General features: G+C 45.5%; 3 protein-coding genes across 3 annotated transcripts in view; 1 reads left to right on the top strand and 2 right to left on the bottom strand.

Annotated features, from left to right (window-relative positions):
- Positions 1–41, bottom strand: part of rfx6 (regulatory factor X, 6) — a gene marked incomplete at both ends in the record, with an annotated part of 10,767 nt that extends 10,726 nt beyond the window's left edge. Inside the window, one exon of the mRNA XM_083688745.1 lies at positions 1–41. This exon is cut by the window's left edge and continues 158 nt beyond it. Coding sequence (XP_083544871.1) covers positions 1–41 — 41 coding nt within the window.
- Positions 42–2,769: 2,728 nt separating this feature from the next.
- Positions 2,770–10,468, top strand: tdrd15 (tudor domain containing 15; the record flags this gene model as incomplete). The annotated part of the gene is made up of 4 exons (XM_083688744.1): positions 2,770–2,786; positions 4,186–7,640; positions 7,830–10,226; positions 10,455–10,468. The coding sequence occupies 4 exons, from the start codon at positions 2,770–2,772 to the stop codon at positions 10,466–10,468; spliced, it is 5,883 nt and encodes a 1,960-aa protein (XP_083544870.1).
- Positions 10,469–12,541: 2,073 nt separating this feature from the next.
- LOC310817985 (afadin-like) overlaps positions 12,542–19,896 on the bottom strand; it is a gene marked incomplete at its 5' end in the record, with an annotated part of 51,232 nt that continues 43,877 nt past the window's right edge. Inside the window, 3 exons of the mRNA XM_083688743.1 lie at positions 12,542–14,420; positions 14,689–14,773; positions 19,024–19,633. Coding sequence (XP_083544869.1) covers positions 14,261–14,420; positions 14,689–14,773; positions 19,024–19,633 — 855 coding nt within the window. The 3' untranslated portion in view covers positions 12,542–14,260. The remainder of the gene's footprint in view (positions 14,421–14,688; positions 14,774–19,023; positions 19,634–19,896) is intronic.

The following is a 19,896-nucleotide window of genomic DNA, read 5'->3' as shown; positions in this document are numbered from 1 at the left end:
CCGTCCCTGATGGGGCTTCCAGTACTCCGTTTCATTGGCATGTTAGATGCAAGATATTAATAATAAACGAAACAAAAAATTAAAAACATTTGCAAGAACTATTACACATTATTTGGTGTCCATTTGATGCTGGCATCCTCATAAATTAACCCCCAAATAAAAACACAAAAAAATGTCCTCCAGAATTCATCTTCTCACAAGAGCAGAGAACCATCAACACTGAAACGTCCAGCGTTTTGTTTTGCCATTTTCTCCTGGAATAAGAGCAGGAAAACCGTATAGCTAATCAATAACAGGACTAATATAAAAAGTAAGAGTTGCTGTCTTTCTCTCCTCGGACCTTACAATAAAACTCTCACGGCCTCCGTCTGCTCTTAATTAAACCTGTGATGTGGCTTAAGGCCGACGTCACACCGTGATTGCCTAGGGATTCATTTATCATATTTACAGAGGACGGGGAGTAGGTTCACTTTATCAATGATTAACTAAAAAGCCATCATCTCGCCTTGCTTGATCTGGTGATGTCGGCCTACACTCGGCGCTTAAAGCAGCCAGGGAGCAACGCTGTGCAGCCTAATTTGTTAAAAGCAGAAGTTTATTGAAAGACAATGAAATGATAGACTAGGACTACTTTTATAATTTGTTCACGAGATATCAAGACGCAACAAGTGAATGAGTGATTTTTGAAGAGTAACTCAATAGTACGGCGGATGTCGCCCTCTAGTGTAGGCAAACAATAGTCCCCCCCCAATTGTATACAAAGCATAATCAATATTATGCATAATCAATATTTTAAAAGCGTATTATTCCTATATTAAAATAACACATTTTATGCTGATGAGAATTGTATTCCAACTTCATATTCCATATTTTTCTATTGGACAATGTGCTTAGCTCCAGTCCTGGTCCGGGACTGAAACAGGTGGCAGCAAATGATTCGATCAAGGTAATTTTTCTGTCCACGTCCCGTTTGACTGAACCTGCACCGCGTCCTGTCGTACAGACGGACCAAGTATTCTTCTGTGTTCTGGAATAATACGGTATTTTCACGATTTAAAACCAACTAAGGATATGTAAACCAATACATTATCTGTCACTGAATTAGCTATTTGTTTTGTTATAGCTTGGTTTATTTTGCCAACAGTGTAATCACCATACGGCGAGTTGCTAGCTGGCTGGCTCAGCAGGCTAATAAGCAAGGGAACCTTGAACGATAGCCCGCGCAAACTTCCTTCATTGTCAGTTTTTTTGCTATCAGGCTAATAATCCGTAAACTAAATCTGATTAAGTATATCAATAATATCGATTCGGCGACAGTCCATCCATCCATCATCACCTATGCTACGTATTACAAGTCGGTTGGCTAGCTAATAGTGCAAATATTCACACTATTTCCAATTTACACGTGTAGAGACTCGAGTGACACTCTTGGCATGGATTGTTTGATGTAGCTAGCAAGCTACAGACTACAGTTATATACTATAATATAATATAATACAGAGGTTTGGCCTGTTTCCACAGGAATCTCTAAATCATCCCCATTTCCAACTTTGCTGGGTCCTTTAAGTCCTCATGCAGACTATGAACTGAACGGTGAGTGTCTGACAGCCAGCTGAACCGCAGCAGAACCACTGGTGTGTTTGTCGGTGTTAGAGGACGTGTGTGTGTGTGTGTGTGTGTGTGTGTGTGTGTGTGTGTGTGTGTGTGTGTGTGTGTGTGTGTGTGTGTGTGTGTGTGTGTGTGTGGAGCTTTTCCTCAGGTCGTTTTGTTTGTAAATAGCCGGAGACTTTCTCTCCCTGTAGGTGAACTGTCCAGGTGACATGAGGGTCCCCTCTGCTGTTGACAGGTGAAACACTGTGCAAACCAAGTCTTTGTCGAAAGGTAAGCATCTAAAGTGTGAGCCTACACTGTTAGGTAAGAAATAGGTTACCTTAATATATACCTCATCTGCATAAACGTCTTATCAGCAGATGTTTCTGGCGAGTCGGAGTGATGGAAGATCTTCTCTTTGCATGCTGTAAGCCTACATACTGGATGTTATTGGAAATTCAGACTTTGGGCCTCATGCAGGAAGCGATATACGAACAAAGTTCCTCATATTTTTGTTCGTATCCACGATTTGGTGTTATTTTGTTAGTACCCATTGATTTGTGTTTTTTTATTTGAGGTAATCTCTTAGGTAAGAGAACATTTTACGAATGGTCGAGAGCAAAAAAACATCATTGTATTCACAGTCCACAAATTGTTTGTCCAACGCAAGGAAACATTCGTTTTAAATCTGAGGAACATAAAAAAACCGCATGAATATCATATAATAATCACATTTAGATTATCATATATTTTAGAGTAATTATAATGATTGGATTATTAAATTCGTGGGCTAAAGAAATACTATTGGTCCATTGATCCCAATTAAGACTATAAAAACCCTTGGATGATATTGCGTGCGTTCAGCTTCAGAATGGCGTACATACTGCTGGCCATCCAGGCCTTATGCAGAAAACGCGTTTTTAGAGATAGCACAGATCTATTTGATTTGACGGATGAATGGCTGCTGAGCTGTTTCAGATTGCCAAGAGCACTACTTTTAGATTTGTGCAATACTCTGGAGCCTCAATTTAGGCGAAACACACGTCGGTCAAATCCCGCGCCTCCACACCGGCCCTTGTGTAGTGTTTAGGGGGCGTTACCAACGGTAATAACAAACAATCTGCCACGCGCCTCCAATGTACGACCATCATTCAGCACACCTGGTAGGAGCAGATTAGCATGGTTGAGAACATTTGGTCAGACATTTAAGAGAATGTTGGTGCGTGAGGCCCATTGAGTGTATTGATATTGTATTATTATTGTGATGTTACTGTATTTTCGGTATTCTGTGTTTTGTATGAGGAAAGTTTGAGAGTAAGAATTTCATTGAACTGTCATCCCAGGCAGTACACTACAATCAGGGGAGGCTGGTAGAGGTAGCATTATAATGAGCCCGTCCTCCGATTTCTACCTCCACCAGCCTCCCCTGATGATAATACAGCTTTGAAACTTGAAACCAGGACCTGGATTAGTGTGAATAATGCGTGCCTCTGCTCGGCTGAAACTGAGATATGCATACATCCCAGCCCTCTAGGTATGGACCTCTGCTCTGAAGATAAAGCCACATAATGTGGCTTTAGAATTTAGAATTTTAATTAAGTGTTTTTTTAATTTTATTTCAGGAATGTGCCTCTTGCTGCTGCAATGTTGCCCAGACTGGCTTCAGAAAATCTAAAGTAAGTTGAATATCAGCAGTCATGCCCTGAATTAGAACAACTATCTATGATAGCTGCCTGTAATTAGACATGTGAAGCATGAATCTTAAATTCTTCTGATGTTCTGCTGTGTTCAGGAGGGCACATTTCTGTCCAATCCCATCATCACTAACAACAGAGGCATTCCATTTAGATATTACGCAGTAATGGAGCTGAGCAGTGTTGTTATTCCACAAGTGGAATAGAGACTGTTCAGAAACTGTCACACCACTATCTGATTACAATAGGCTATCACTAATTACTTTGTACTTACAAAGGAATACTAAATTACATGAGCAGCAAAACATCACTCACCTTCTGGGTTTTGTGATTTCATGTGAGTGTTGATTTGCACAGGGTAATAAAGATTAAAAGCAAAAGTATGGTTTTATTTCAGTTATGAATTGGTTAGGGTTTATCATTTAAGCTAATGTAACATAACTCTATTCTAAAAGGTAGCCTACAATGTAGCACCTCCCCTTTGTTTTACACCATAAAGTACATTTTAATGTAGCCTATAAGCTATTGCTTAGAAAGATAACCCAAATTGTCAACATTCTAGAGTGCCAAGGGTGACTTTATTCACCAACAATGCATACATTATGATGCTTCATTTTGTAGCCAATCAAAGTATTGTTGCTAGGTAAACACCACATAGAACACTTGGCACTCTAGGTGGTGAGTGTTCCGGAACTCTTTGGCAGTTGGTGAGCTAGAGTATTCTTGATTCTAGTTCTGGTAGACAAGTAGTGTGCCAAATCCCTTTTAAGACTAATAGTAACATGTGAGATGAAAGCAACCTCCAGATATACAGAACAATATAGAGAACACAATAAATTGTGGGGTTTTCAAGAAATATTCCCATCTTTTAATTAATAAAAGCTATTGTTGTTCTTTCTAGTTCTAAGGAGGAGTCCCGCCTCTCCAGGCCATGTGCTCTGTGGCCCGTGGAACTGACGTTAACCCACGTGGACTGCAATCCTGAAGATACTCTGGTACATTTCCAGGGCCAATACCTCACACTATGTGAACTGGACTACAACATACTGCAGGTGGAGATACAGAATGCAGCAAAGACCAAGGCCGCTGTGGAGGTAGGGGAGCTCTGTCTGGTGGAGGATGCCTTGTCCAGCCGCTGGTACAGAGGAAGGGTTCAAAACAAACAGGGAGATGTGTGTGACGTGTTCCTCATTGACCATGGAAATGTCCTGAGTGTTGATGTCAGCCACGTGGCCACAGCCCTGGATCAGCTATCCATGCTCCCCCCGAAGATAGTCTGTGGTTTCTTCGCCAACGTGTTACCATTACGAGACCACTGGGATTCCCTGTCGGAGAGGTACTTCTCGTCCTTGATTGGAAGCAATGTTAAAGGATACATCCAGGCCCTCCTTCCTCACAAAGTCCTCATACTCGATGCCCATGACATCAACAGGGAACTCTTCAGACAGCGGCTTGGAAAGCATGTGGACACAGACACGTTCCTTCTGCTGGTCAGAATGCTGACAGAGGCACCTCTCAAACAGAGCAGTGAACCTGTCCCAGACCTGTTGATTGAAAAGTCAGTGGGACAAGAGTTTTCTTTCAAACCGTCCAGCCTGCAGGGTTTTGAGGATATTCTGTCGTCTTGCGGCCCTAAGCTGACCGCCGGTAAACGAGTGAAGGTTAGAGTAACCGCTGCAGTGTACCCTGGGACGTTTTACTGCCAAATGACCAGTATGGCGAAAGATCTCCAAGTGATGTCAGAGAAATTGGCACTGTCGTGTGAGTCGAGGAGCAAAGACCCCAGTAAAAAGACTGTGGAGAATCTGGGCTTACTCTGCTCAGTCAAGGGGAAGGATGAGACGTGGCATAGAGGCTTTGTGCAGTTCCTCCCCGTAAACTCTCAAGTGAGAGTCTTATTTGTTGATTATGGGTTCTGTGAGTCTGTCAAAGTTGAAAACGTCCTTCAGCTCCCAGCAGATTTTCTCTCTACACCAATCATGGCTTTCCCGTGTGCTCTCGCCTGTCTGGATGGCCAAGATGAAGCTGTGAAGACCCAGCAGCTGAGTTGGCTGAAGAAGGGGTTGCTGGGTGGGGTTTTGGAGGTTGAAATCGAAGGCTTCGACAAAGGGCAGAATCTCTATTCTGTCACAGTGTTCAGTGCTGAGAACCATCCCGCTGTGGAGGCGGGGCCAAGTCAAGACGCCGCTGAACAAAGAAAGTGTGATTTTGTTTCTGAAAGCGAGCAAATTTTGCCATATTACAGCCATCTGTATTACGAGACCGCAATGGTCCAGGTGCTGGATAATTCCCGCCATGTTGAGAAAATGCAAGAAGATTCCGTGTTTGAGGCGTATATAGAACATGTCCTGAACCCAAACAATTTCTGGTTGAGAACACAGAAACGCAATCATGACTTTGACGAGATGATGAACAAAATGGCAGAATATTACAGTCAAATAAAGCTGGACGAAGAGGTTCTTGAGGATCCAGAACCCGGTGCTTTGTGCTGCGCGATGTTTGAAAAGGACATGCATTACTACAGAGCTGTAGTGACAGACACTCTTGATAATGGAGCTGAAGTATTTTTCCTTGATTTTGGAAATACTGAAAAAGTACCACACATGCTGATTAAGAAGCTCCCAGACAAGTTTGCCAGCGAACCACCGTTTGTCCTGAGTTGTTCTCTGGTGAATGTTTTACCAGTGGGTGATGTTTGGACGATCACTTCGACCGACTACTTCAGAAGAGCAGTGTCCAACAAAGCTCTACTTGTGCATGTTGTCCACATGGGGAAAGATCGATATGTTGTTGATCTGTATGTGAAGGAAACTCCAAACGACAAGAGCATTTCAGAGCTCTTGACCAAGGCACATCAAGCAGAGTACTGGAAATTCACTCCCTCTGAGCCGGCCATTAAAGGGAAAGCGAGGCAAAACAAAATGGCAAAACAGAAAGTCTGCCAGAAAAGACCCGTCCAAAAAAATGGAATTTGCACAAGTGGAGCATCAGAGCGCCATGTCAGTGTGCCTACGGTGGAAAACAGACACTGTGTTATCACAAAGACGCCAAAAGAGATGGTCCCAGATGTTGCGTTCAAAGCACAGACATTCAAGCTCGGAAGTGAACTGTCTGTCCATTGCTCTCACATCGCCTCCCCCTCAGATTTTTCGTGCCAGCTGCAAAGCAAGAGATCCACCTTGGACAAACTGATGGATGAGATGCAGCGGTATTATAAGACACACACAGTCCCAGTGCAGCCAGGGGTTTCCTGTTGTGTGGCTAAGGCCTCAGATGATGGCAGGTGGTACCGGGCCTGCATTATAGGGGCACAGAAAGACTACGTTGAAGTGGTATTTGTGGACTATGGTATGATTGTGAGAGAGCACATACGCAATTTTCAAGCGATATTGCCAGAGCACCTTGAACTGGAAGGCCAAGCGTTCAGATGTAGTCTCTATAACTTGCCTGTTGAGGACAGCCATGGTGGGTGGAGTCCAGAGGCATGTGATGTGCTGAAGGAGTATGTTCTGGACCAGTCCTTTAACCTGACATGCAGCATAAAGTCTCACCTGCATGTGAAAAACAAAGGCCGATCCAACGTGGTTGATCTGTGCACCACTCACAACAGTGCAGCCAAGAAGCTTTTGGAAAGAGGTCTTGCAAGAGAAATGGGAAGCCCTATGCAGCCCCTGCCGTGTGTACGCCTGGACTCCTTTGTCTATGATTCTTTTAATCTGAAGAGCGGCAGTGAGGAGGTGCTGTATGTCACACACATGTGCAGCCCATGGGAGATGTATTGCCAGCTAGACAAAAACAGTGACATCATTGAGGAACTGATGGAGAAAGTTACAACGGAAAGTGAGGAAATACTGCGTGCCAACGCTGCAGCTCTTGTGGGGAAACTTTGCCTGGCAAAATACTATGATGGCAAATGGTACAGGGGCGTGGCTTGCCGTGTTCCGTCACCCCTTCATCTCGGTGTGTTTTTTGTGGACTATGGAAACACGTGCGTTGTTGAAAAAAGCAATGTCATGTCTATTCCAAGTGAATCGTCAGATTTACTGTTCACCCCCATGCAGGCCTTAAGATGCGGCCTCTCACAAATCTCAAAGGAGGAAGACTTTGCAGAGGTCAACAAGTGGCTGGAGATGTCCGTTCTCAACAAGCCGCTCCGAGCTGTAGTCGTCGGAAAGAATGAGGATGGGACTTTTGCTTTTGATTTATTCGATGAAAACGTTAGCATAAATGAGAAAATCAAGCAGTTAATTGCAAGTCAACAACCGAAGGAGAAGAACATCATCAGGTTAAGTCATGACAGCACCAAAACAATCAACAAAAAAGACCACAAGCATTTTAGATTCCCCGGTAAGGGAAGTACGTGCTACAGGGACAGATATCAAAAGAGGCACTATTCAAAATGTTCAAAAAGAAGACGGTCACAGAAGGAATGTCATATAGAGAGTAAGAGAGAAAAACTGGTAAAATCCGAAGAAAACACAGACAGAAAAATAGATCGGAGATGCGGAGAACACGACACAGACAATTCCTCAAAACTCCCTTCAGGATCCATTGAACTGCCACAACTTAAAAATCTCCCCAGCACTACAAGATCAGCAGGATTCAGAGGTCTGGGGTTCGTTTCCCACATTGACACAGTCAACAGCTTCTTTATCCAAATGCAAGCCGATGAACAAACCATATTGGACTTGGGGGAAGACCTCAACTCAGAGCTGTTTAAAGACACCATGGGAAACAACACTCAGGAACTGAGGATCAATGACCTTGTAGCAGCTGAATTTGAAGAGGATGGAGCGCTCTACCGTGCAGTTGTGAGAGACACTGCCATTAGTGGTCAGTTCAGAGTAGAGTTTGTTGACTATGGAAATACAGCAGTTGTGGGGAAGGATAAAACTTACTTTCTGACACACAAACATCTGTCCCAGCCTAGACTAAGCATACCATGCACCCTGCTAAACACGGACTCTTTTGAAAGTGATGCATATTTCACAGAGGCTGTAATGGGAAAACCTCTCATGGTTGAATTTTGCAGTCGTTTTGGGGCTCAGTGGGAGGTTGACATTGAGATCCAGGATGCCTACCCAACCCAAGCTGATGATGGCACTGCCGTGACTGAAAATGAGGAGGCCGTGGCCTGGTCTGAAAGTCCTGCTGACCCGGAGATCAAACAGCCAGCCTGTCAGTTAAGTTCCTTAGCGGTCACAGAGGAGGAGTCAAATACAGAGTCTGGGGGGGTGATGATCTTCACTGCTCAAGGTGAAAAGCTCTCGCTTAAAGTGTCTTCTACCACCATGATGTCTTCTCATTGCCACCAACATGGCACTGGCAGGCACCACCACAGCAGACTAGCCAGCAGAAGCACTTCTAGTCCACCTTGTGAGGTGACCTTTGAACCCTCAGCAGAGCTAGTGAAGGAGACCGTGATTCCACCTCAGAGTATCAGCTTCGGGCAGACAGAGTGCGGGACTCTTTTGTCCATCTTGGAGAATGGAGATCTTTGCGTGAGAGTTAACAGGAGCACAGAAGAGTTCACTGTTCTTGAAAATCTCTTAGTTGAAAAGCAAAGCCAATGCGAAATCATGTCTGAGGAGGATGTCAAAGAAGGACTTCAGTGCTTGATAAAATCAACCAAAGACAACCAATGGTACAGAGCAATTGTGCAACATGCATCTGCTGACCAAGGAGAATACAGAGTATTCCTTCTGGATCATGGCACTACAGAGGAAGTCCCCGCTAACTGCATTAAAGAGCTTTGTAATGACCTCAAGCAAATTCCTGTGCAGGCAGTTTTGTGTAAATGGAATGGCCCTGGTCTCCCCACACAAGGGGACGAGGCTTCTAAGATAATGAAGGAAACTCTCAAAGCAATGGTGGGAAAGGACATCAAATTCATGTTTGTTTCTTACTCCGATGCCGACAGCCTGTGGATGGTGGAAATCATGATGAACGGGCTATTCCTCATCCAACAACTGAGAACGGCATCACAACAACAACAACAACCTACTGAAGAAAAAGCAACCCCGGCAAAGGCTTGCGCTGCGACTGTGACCGAGGGAGAGTCTATCCTGGATGACAGGCCTCTCCAGAGGCTCTTCCTGGCCCCAGTGAAGATGGATCAGGGCTACTCGGGCTTTGCAGCCGCAGTCACCACCCCGTGGGAGTTCTACATCGTCCTCGAGGACCTGCTCCTCATCATGAACGCCGTGTCCACCGTCCTCCACGACCTCCCGCAGGAGATGCCGGCGTTGCCCGAGGCTCACCTTCTCCCCGGGTCGAGCTGCCTGGTGAGGTCCGACACCAAGAACAGATGGTGCCGAGCGGAGATCGTACAGGTGGACGGGACAGCAGCGCTGATCAACCTGGTGGACTATGGCCACTGTGTGAATGTACCCTACGCCCGTCGCTCGGAGCTGAGACAACTCCCCGAACAGCTGACCCGGCTGCCGAAGGTCACCTACCCATGCGTCCTGAGAGGAGTTAAGCCGATCAGAGGGGGGCAATGGACGGACGAGGCGGTCGTGTTCTTCCAGGAGTGCATCTGTCAGAAGAACCTCCAGATATACTTCCGGCAGTACATCTCCGAAGCACACTGGGAGGTGGACCTCGTGGCCGACGGCGTCCATGTCGCCAAAGAGCTGGTCGACGCCGGACACGCCGACTACATCGACGTCATGCTCAGACTCCGGTTCCGGAACCCTGCAGAGAGAACGGCCAGAGCTGAACCTGAAATGTCACCCGATAGGACGGACACGCCCCTGGGGAGAATGAGGAGTGACAACGCTGTCGGCCTAGAGGGTCGCAGGTCACCAGAGAGCTTCTGGGGACAAAGAGGTGAGAGGTCGTCTTCTGACCCGGACTCTGAGGAGAGGGAGAGGACAGACCACACCACTGAGGGAGTGGAGAGGATGAGACGAACTAACACCATGTCAGGAACAACACCATGTGAGTGTCAACTTCTTATTTTTCATTTTCTGCTGTATAGTAACGCTGTAATTACTCTACAACGTTGTTATTACATGTTGTCACACACAGTAATTGAATGTTGTATTGTGATTTGCAAAATATTTATGTTCGAGATGTAGTAGGATTACGGTAAACGACTCTCAACTAAATGCAAGCAATATTAAAAGGTAATTGCGTGTTCTCTTCAACTGCACATTTTTCCCACAGGTGCCCTGATGTAAGGATTGACTACTACTGATGACTTTCAGCGAGAGCTGGTTCATATCAGGGGTAAATACATACTATTGATAAGCAGTACTGTATGTGGCTTGCTATGTATTACATTGGCTGTACAGTGATGTGTGTAACACCTGTCATTTGAAGTGTAGTCTTCACTCAACACCAACAGTGCCATTGTACCTCAGGATAGTCAGATATGTGTGTCTATCATGTTTACATCCCACTATTTATGTTCTTCATCCTAAAGGTGTGAAGCGTCAAGGACAACAAAGCTACTCCACCACACCACCATCACCATCACCTCCACCACACCACCTCCATCACCACCACCACCATCACTACTACTACCACCACCTCCATCACCACCACCATCACTACTATCACCTCCATCACCACCACCATCTCCACCTCCACCTCCATCACCATCACCATCACTACCACCCAACAACAGATTATACATCTTTTTATCTCTGACAATTGGACTTTTTTCCAATTAGAGTCCAAGCATGGGTATCTTAAATTATCTACATTAAGATTACAAGTATGATGTCATCTGCATTGGAGTATATATGATAGGAAACCAAAGCACTGCACATACCGTTACCGTACCGGTATATGTTTTTTGATTGATATAATCACATTTTTACATTTCTGCTTTAATGTAAGCATCAAACTTTGATATCCTGTTAAATACTAGTTTGCCTTAGTTGCTACTGTTTTAGCACCAGTACTGAACGTTTTCAGGAATGTTCATCGAAGGGTTAATGTTTTGAGATTCTGTTTTATTAGGTTGTAATGCTGTACCCTAGTGTTGCTATAGCAACATGGTTTATACAGTGTTTGATAGTGTTATTTTGTTGTGGTAAACATGTATGCTTTAGTATTTTAATAGAATACAGCTGATGTATCACATGCATTATGTTTTGCAGGAGACGTTTGTCAAAAAAAAAAAAAAATAGAATATTGACAACTGTTGATCATGGTTTGTATGTTTCATGGTTTGTCATGTTTCTCATTGTAATACTGAATTCACCTTTTCAAAGCAGATGGAGGACCTATTTTACAGTTCCATACGTTCTCATGTAAGTCTTACAGTATGTGTAAATGATACCATAAAACAGTTTGATGGTTAATATACTTTATTTTGTCTTTGCTGATGGTTAAATTGATGTTGGATCATACAAATAAAAGGTGATATTGTGGCATTTGTTCTGAGTGAGCTTATTCATTCTGTTGTGTTGATTTCCAGGAAACTGCAATTACGGACGGTTGTATCTCAAAAAACTGTTGTCAGAAGTGGGATTCGAACCCACGCCTCCAGAGGAGACTGCGACCTGAACGCAGCGCCTTAGACCGCTCGGCCATCCTGACTTGTAGTTAGAACCATGAATGTACGTAAATATGTTTTTATTTACCTCGATTTTAGAAGAAGCTGTTTAAGCCCTTACGTTAACTAACGTAGCTGGATATCTAAGAAAGATTGTGGATCGGCCGACAGGGCAGTTCAGTTTCTACTCCGTATGCGCTAAGCTACCCAGATAACTTGCAGCGTTACGGTGCCACTTCACCCAAACAAATACATTCTTGCCTCCATCTCGTATGCCTCCATTTCTCCATAATTCGTGTTATTTTTATGGGGGAAAAGACGATGAGTGCTGGACCGTCGTCCACGCTGCCTCTCGCCGTCTCCAAACCCTTTACGATCTCTGTCCAGCAGGAGGCGCTATAGCGCCACAAAAGTATTTTCAACTCATAAACTTCCGTATGTGTCTATCTATTTTTTTTCTCCCCCCCCCCAACGATTAATCTTACAAGTTGTGGGGCTCCAATATCTGACTGCAACCTAATATGTTCTCCCTAAACAGGTACTGCCAATAGCAGAATAAAAAGAATTCACGAATTCACCATATTTTACCCATACTCTAGTATCAAGATCAATTCATCATCATAAAGTATTCAAATTGTGTTATATTTATATTGATGAGACAACATTAACACATCTAGTTTTAGAGGTAAAATGTGTGAAATTCATTGGGAATATTCTATAATCTATACAAAATGTACACAGCTTCAGGCATTTTGTAAAATCTGTATTTATTAATGATTTACAAAAGGCTAACATGAAACCATTTAAATGATTCAAATTTGTAACCTAAAATGGGAAATGAATGAATTAATGAATGCGTATACATGTAATTTCAGTTAACATCAGAGCAGAAACAGTTTGATGATGTCACCGTTGTTACTTTATGCATAAGTCAGAGTTACCATGGTAAAGATTCCATGTTCTCCTGAAAAACAATATTTACACTCAAGATGGAGTCACTCACACAAACAGGAAGCAGTGGCGGAAGTGATGTGGGTGGGGGGGGGTTAAGACTGGCGAGATTAAGTACTTCCTGTAAATCATAATGTATACTTCCCAAATACCGGTTCCCAAATTACAGTATAGGTCCCAAATGTATTCCATTTTTGTTCCAAGTTTCCAATAGAATGCTTATACAGTTTAAATAAACAGGTTCTGTCAAGTACATTTACATTGGAAGGTTCAAATAAACACCTGCTATGGAAACAAGGTTCTTTACTTTTAATTTTTATTAGCATTTTTGAACTGAAATTGAAGTCATTTTTCATCATCAACACAAGCTTTCATTTATCCTCATACTGGCAATGTACTGTATTAACAGGTCAAATTTCACACAACTCTGCAAATGTCTAAATTCAATTCAAACAAAGAAAATCAATACTAAAAAGTGGAAGGGGGAAAATAGAAAATATTAAAAAACTGATAACTTCCCCATTGACAGTGAGAACCAAAAGGAAGGAAGTTCACTGTATCAATTTCCTACATCACGCTTGTATAAAATGTCCTGATCAATAAAGTTCTGAACCGTTTGTATCTGGAAGTGACACCGAATGTGAGAGACTGTCTGCTACTCGTGAGAAGTGATCATTCTGTCTGGAACGACAGATATTTACAGTGTGTGTGTGTGTGTGTGTTTGTGTGTGTGCACGCACTCAGGAGGGTCTCCATCAGGACCCAGTAAACCAGTTTATAAAGGTGGAAGTGAAGTCATAGAATCTTCCAGATCAAAAACGAAAAACCCACATTCTATAATGGAATGAAGAAGAACACAGTGTATGGCAAACCAGAATGGACAAAATTACTCTATTTCAATAAATCACTGAGCAGAGGAGGAAGTCGTTAACTAAAAGATTGGTCTGGTATATTCGCTTGGGCATTTATTTAAACAAGAAATTAAAAGTGTGGAAAATATGTAATGCAGATAGAGCATAAAATAACACCATAAAATATTCCACATTACAGTAAGCTATTAAAAAAAATAATTAAAATGAGCAAAATTCTTTCTTCATCCCTAACCCAAGAACCATTTTACAAACAAAAATATATCCCCCTTCATGTGATTTTTCAAATGTTGTCTTTCTTACTAGTATAATTAAAACATTTTTTTACAGTGCTTTATCATAATATATCTTTGATAGTTTAAGAGGGAAGAAGAAATTAAGCCATAAGAGTCTGTCTCCTATTGCAACGATACATCTAAATCGTACGTAATGGTCCAGGGATTCAATAAAAACAACACAAAAGGAAGAAGACTGTCAGTCCGTCGGGAACCAATCGCTGGCTCTCTCTCAGGTCACAGGGGGGAGGGAGGGGAAGGGGGGAGGGGGGATGGGAAGGGTTGGAAGAGTCCAGTCCAGTGGGGGTGGGGCTAGGTGCTCGGGCCGACTAGGGACCCCAGTCCAGTCCAGTCCGGTCTGGTCCAGTTGTACTATTTCGTATTGAGTTCGTTCTCCAGCTCCATGAGTTTGCGCGAGGCCTTGACCTTGTTGGACACCTCCTTGCCCTGGGAGAAGAGGCGTTGCCGTTCCTTAAACGTCAGGCTCTCTGGGGGGGCTCCGGTTATCGTGTTCTCCTGCTCCTGACCACCGCTGACACACAACAACACCGCCGTCACATCACTGACCAGAACATCTCTCGTCTCTCATATATACATACACACACAAAAACCTTATTATAATATAATTATATAATGTTTTTAATATATATAGAGGGAGGGAGGGAGAGGGAGGGAGGGAGGGAGAGGGGGAGAGGGAGGACTACCATGGTAACCACCACAGGTACAAAGGGAGAGAAGAACGGAGGGGGAGAGGAAGGCAGGGAGAGAGAGAGGGAGGGAGAGAGGGAGGTGGTCCTCACCCTTTAGGCCACTTGTCTCTTGGGTCCTTGTAGACCTCTCCTGATCCTACAACCCCTGTTGTGTTTCCAGTGTACGAATTAAATCCTGCTGTCACGATCGGTCGGGGAGATAAGAGCATATTCATCAGTCAGCAACACAGGTTTACCACCGCACCAGGAGGTCGACAGGTTAAACCCAGTACAGGACATTATTATTGTTACCGAACAGCTGCTGGGTACTCAACATGATCATCATAGCATTTTAGCTACGGCTTAAGAACTTTTATTTAATGACTTTTACCAACTTCATACATCCACACCAATACAAACTTAGAACACACAACGCTATGGACTGTGACACAACATTGTCTCAATTACATAATAATAATAGTAGTAATAATAATGATAATAATAGTAGTAGTAGTAGTATAAGTGTGGCCCTGTCACGGTTCTCAGGACTCCACCTATGTACAGCTGTACCCAGCAGCTTTCCAGTCATCCAACCGCTACCACATGTTGTGTTTCCACAGACCAGAACACAAGCTGAGGACTAGAGAAGCCAGGCAGCGTTAGAGCATTCCCACAGCGGCGCGTCTGAAGCAACGGTCTGTGGAAGGAGGGGGTGGAGTCAGAGGTGGAGGTCGACCGTAGAAACAACGTAGTTCCACCCGGGTGACACCCCGTCTTAACTCATTCAGTGCCGAGGGCGAATTAAGTCAACATTCCAGAGTGCCCAGGATGGCTACTGGAACCCTCTGGATGTTCCCCGGGGACCTGATCAGAGGCCTCTAGGGCCGTGATGAGGTCGTAACCCCTGACCCCGCGGTGACCTCCACCTCTGACCCACCTGACGTAGGCGTTAATCTGTAGGCTCACGTGTCCGTGTGTCTGTCTGTCTGTCTGTCAGCACCAAGACCGGACTGGTCCAGTCCAGTCCGTCTGTCTGTCAGGGCCAAAACCAAAACCGGAGAAGACCCGTAGGTCCTGGCGTCTCTCACTAACCCACCCAGAACTGAGAGCTGAGGTCCAACATCCACACCAGCGTACCACAGAGTGAAGCAACGTGTTGGCCCTGCACACCAAGCCAGGGGAGGCTGGCTGGAGGTAGAAATCGGAGGACGGGCTCATCGTAATGCACGGAACGGAATGAGGAATGGTATCAAACGAGAGACATATCTCGTGGTATCTCTCTGGTCGTGGTTTGATACCATTCCGTCTCCATTCCGTTCCATGCATTACGATGAGCCCGTCCTCCGATTTCTACCTCCAGCCAGCCTCCCCTGCTCTGAGCAGTACGGTAGTGAAGACATTGAGACGGAGCCTGTGGCTAGCGAGGTACCTTCCCCTCAACCCACCGGTTGTGTTCCAACAGTGAGTCTGTGTGGAAGTCCGACCAGAGTCCAAATGCATGGTGGTTCCTTAGATCTTAGTTTGGAATGGAATGAGCTGGGGGGGGGGTCGGGTCAGGGTCAGGGCAGACATGGACACATGGACACGTGTGTGAACCGGGTCAGAACTTCAGTCACTGGCAGGGTCCAAACACACTCTGGAGCAGAACAGAACTACGGGACACTAGAGATATCCAAGGTTGACACTTGACTGGTACAAGGGGAGGCTGGAGGAGGTAGAAATCGGAGGACGGCGGCTCATTGTCATGCACGGAATGGAATGAGGTGTGTTTGTGTTTTGATACTGTTTCATATTCCGGTCCATGCATTACAACGAGCCCGTCCTCCGATTTCTACCTCCGCCGGCCTCCCCTGGCTGGTAGCTATCCAGGCTCTGTCCCTGAACCTTCGGCAAAACAATACAAAGAACAAAGGCCTTTCATGGCCAATCTCATTCTCCTAAGAAGCCAAGCCTCAACTTACACTTTGGCTCCGAACGGACGTTAAGAATTGTTTGTACGAGCCATGAATAACGTTTTTCTTTCGTTTGGAAGGGAGGCACAAATACCTTGACGGCTCCAAATATTCACGTCCGTTGGATCCTGCTGATGTTCTTCAAGATAAAGGAGAACATGAGGTGGGATCCGGGCCTTCTCATTGGCTACGAAAGCCAGACTATTGAACTAATATCATTATGTTAATATCAGCCAGATGACTATATAATCCAATTGTATTATTACGTTAATAGAATTCAGACAGTCAGACACTGGTCTCTCTATTGGTTGTGGTCTTTACATGTTTGGTCTTTTGGATGTGTACCAGTCTCAGAAACAGAATAAAGTATGTATTATAATAAATAAATAATAATCCGATAGATCTCCCATCAGAAAGCTGTGTTGCCCTGGTGTTGTTTTCACCCTGCCAGTGATGTCATCCGTCACCTTGTATTCAGGTCAAAGGTTAAAGGTCGGGAGGCCAGAGGTTCAGGTGGTGATTGGGCACCTGAACCACCGCATGGCCTTCTGGGAGATTGAGTACGGGAGGTAAGCAGTGGAAGACCAGGTGACAGATGGACGGACGGGTAGAGAGGAACAGCTACAGCAGACAGACAGACAGATGGAACATAGACACACAAAGCCAAAAGACAGACAGACACACAGACAGGATGGGTCGGACAGACGACAGTTTGATGGTGGAGCTTCGTTGAACGCAGGACCCTTTACGTTTCTGGATACTATTCCATGTTGTTTTCACATTCAACATGATTAAACATAAACTGACAAACAGTCAACTAGACCAGGTCTTGTGGCCAGATGAAGGCTCCACCACTGCAGACAGACAGACAGACAGACAGACAAAGAGGAGTGAACACAAACATGAGCTTTGAGAGCAGAGCAGAGCAGAGCAGTAGTACAAGTAGTAAAAAGCAATGGATGTTCAGCCGAATGTTGGTGCTAGTGTTGGTTAAGCATAGGGATGAGTTTATCCAGCGCAGGGATGCCTGCAGGGGGGGAGGGGGGGTGGGGGGGGGCTGCATATTTGGTTGATGTTGGATATGGTTAGTGATTGGTTCCTCAGTTTGAGTGAGAAATGCAACACATCTTGGCCTCATTCATACTGGGGGGGGGGGGGCAGGGGTGTGTGTGCAGGTGTTGCATGCAGGGACACATCCTGTTAGACTGTGTTGCATTACTGGCATCTGTTGTCCCTGGCTGTTTCTCAGACGAGTAGGCATGATGAATATCATTCAGCTAGGCGGTATTTATAAATGTCACAAATCGCAAATGTCTTCTAAGCTGTATCGGACCCCATTGTGACTCAGGACTACATTTAAACTGTATAGAATAGAGAAAACATCTGACCCTTTCGTTCTCACTAAGACGTTTAAATTGCTGTGCGCTAAATGTATCTATGGTATAGGATATTTTCCAAAGTCAATGTGCTCGCAAAGTTTGTCATTGTACAGTTTACAAGCTGGATCCTGTGCATATGACCAATAAACGTTGATTTTATTTTGTGTACAACTTCTGATAGTTTTATCTTTGGCCAGTAGATGGCGCCACATGCTTGTAAACAAGGACAACGTGCCACAGGCTGAAGGGACAGAAATTGACCATAGTCTGTCCTCTAACGTCAGAGATGTTTGACCTTTCACCTTTGAAACAGCCACAGACAAGGAGGACGCCCCACTCAACAGATCATTTCCCCTTCGCCAAGTGTGTGTGTAAAGAGTGGCTCATCTATGGGTCAGCGCAGTGAGAGAGTGTGTGTGTGTGTGTGTGTGAGAGTGAAGCCAGTGCCTCCTTCCCTAAAGCCAAGCCCACCACCATGAAGCATGGGCCTGGGGGCCGCGGGCGGGGCGGGGTGGGGTGGGGGGGTGACAGGCCACACCCCCCACAGCACAACCAGACACACATGGGCGGGCAGAGCGACAACACCAACAGTACTATGATTGGTCAGGATCTGGAGTGACAGCGAATCACGAGGGAGGGTTTGATTGATCGATTGCTTTTTCTCGCTAGGACGACGATGATTGGAGGAAGAGTGAACGGGGGCGGAGTGAGGAGGACAGAGGAAATTTGAACAAACAAACAAACAAAAACAAAAATACGGAATCTGATTTGCTAGAGGAGAGGAGTGGGAATTTCAAAAAACGACAACACAAAAACACTGATTGATGAGGGAGGGACAATCGACTGACTACTTGATTGACAGTTACGGATCTAGTGGATATCGAGACAGAGAGAGAGTGAGAGAGAGAGAGAGAGAGAGGGAGGAAGGGAAAACGGAAGCTAGAATGCTTCACTACTGAAAACTGAAAAAACAGGAACACAAAAATAACACAATACAAAAAAAAAAAAGAAAAATACATGAACGAGTGAATGAATAAATGAATGTAATGGAGGTATGGAGGGGGAGCCTTCGGGAGGGTCTCTCCTCTCCTCCTCCTCCTCCTCTCCTTCTCTACCTTTCGAGTTGGAAGACAGGATGAAGCTGGGTTTGGCGGGGGTGGGAGGGGCCTGCCCTGCTGTGGCCTTGGCAACAGTACTGTTGGCGTTGACAACGGGCGGCTGGAATGAGCTGGACAGGAAGTACCCATCTGAGACGGGGCGGGGCTTGCGCGCGGGAGGCGGCGGCTGCGGCTTGTACGCCGCGGGGGGCGGGAGGTCGCCGTACGACTTCCTGGTTGCGGAGAGCTTAACCTGACCTGATAGGCCAGCGGCCGGCTCCTCCTCCTCCTCCTCATCCTCAGCGTAGGAGACAAACTTGGCAGTGAACAGGGTGTCAGGGGAGACGACCTGCGTTTTGAGGTAGGAGGTGTTTCTCTGAGGGGGGGGCGGGGGGGCGTTAGTGGTGGAGGATGAGGCGGGTGGGGTGGTGGTGGTGGTGGAGGGGGAGGGGGGGGGTGCGGGTGCAGGTGCGGGAGGCGGGGGGGGCTGGTAGTCCCGGGGGAGGGGGGGTCTGTACAGACCGGAGGGGCCTGGTTGGTCGGGCGTAAGCAGCTTGCGCTCGGCCTCGTCGTGATGCTGGCGGCGCTGGGCCTCCAGACGGGTGTAGTACTCCTCCTCCTGTCTCCTCTACAGGGGGAAAGACCTGTTAGTGCGCCCTGCTCTCATTGGCTGACCGCTCAGTGTGCCCTGCTCTCATTGGCTGACTGCTCAGTGTGCCCTGCTCTCATTGGCTGACTGCCCAGTGTACTCTAGTCTGATTGGTTCTAAGACCCAGCTGTGTGTAGTACTCCTTCCTGTGTGTGTGTGTGTGTGTGTGTGTATGCTGGGCCCTCCCTCCCTACCATGCAGAGTGGAGGATAGAGAGGTTTCTGAAAGGCCTCAGAGTGTGA

Source organism: Argentina silus (assembly GCF_951799395.1).
Source record: "Argentina silus genome assembly, chromosome: 17".
NCBI lineage: Eukaryota > Metazoa > Chordata > Actinopteri > Argentiniformes > Argentinidae > Argentina > Argentina silus.
The sequence above is the reverse complement of the archived record's forward strand: the minus strand, read 5'-3'. Positions and strand labels throughout refer to the sequence as shown.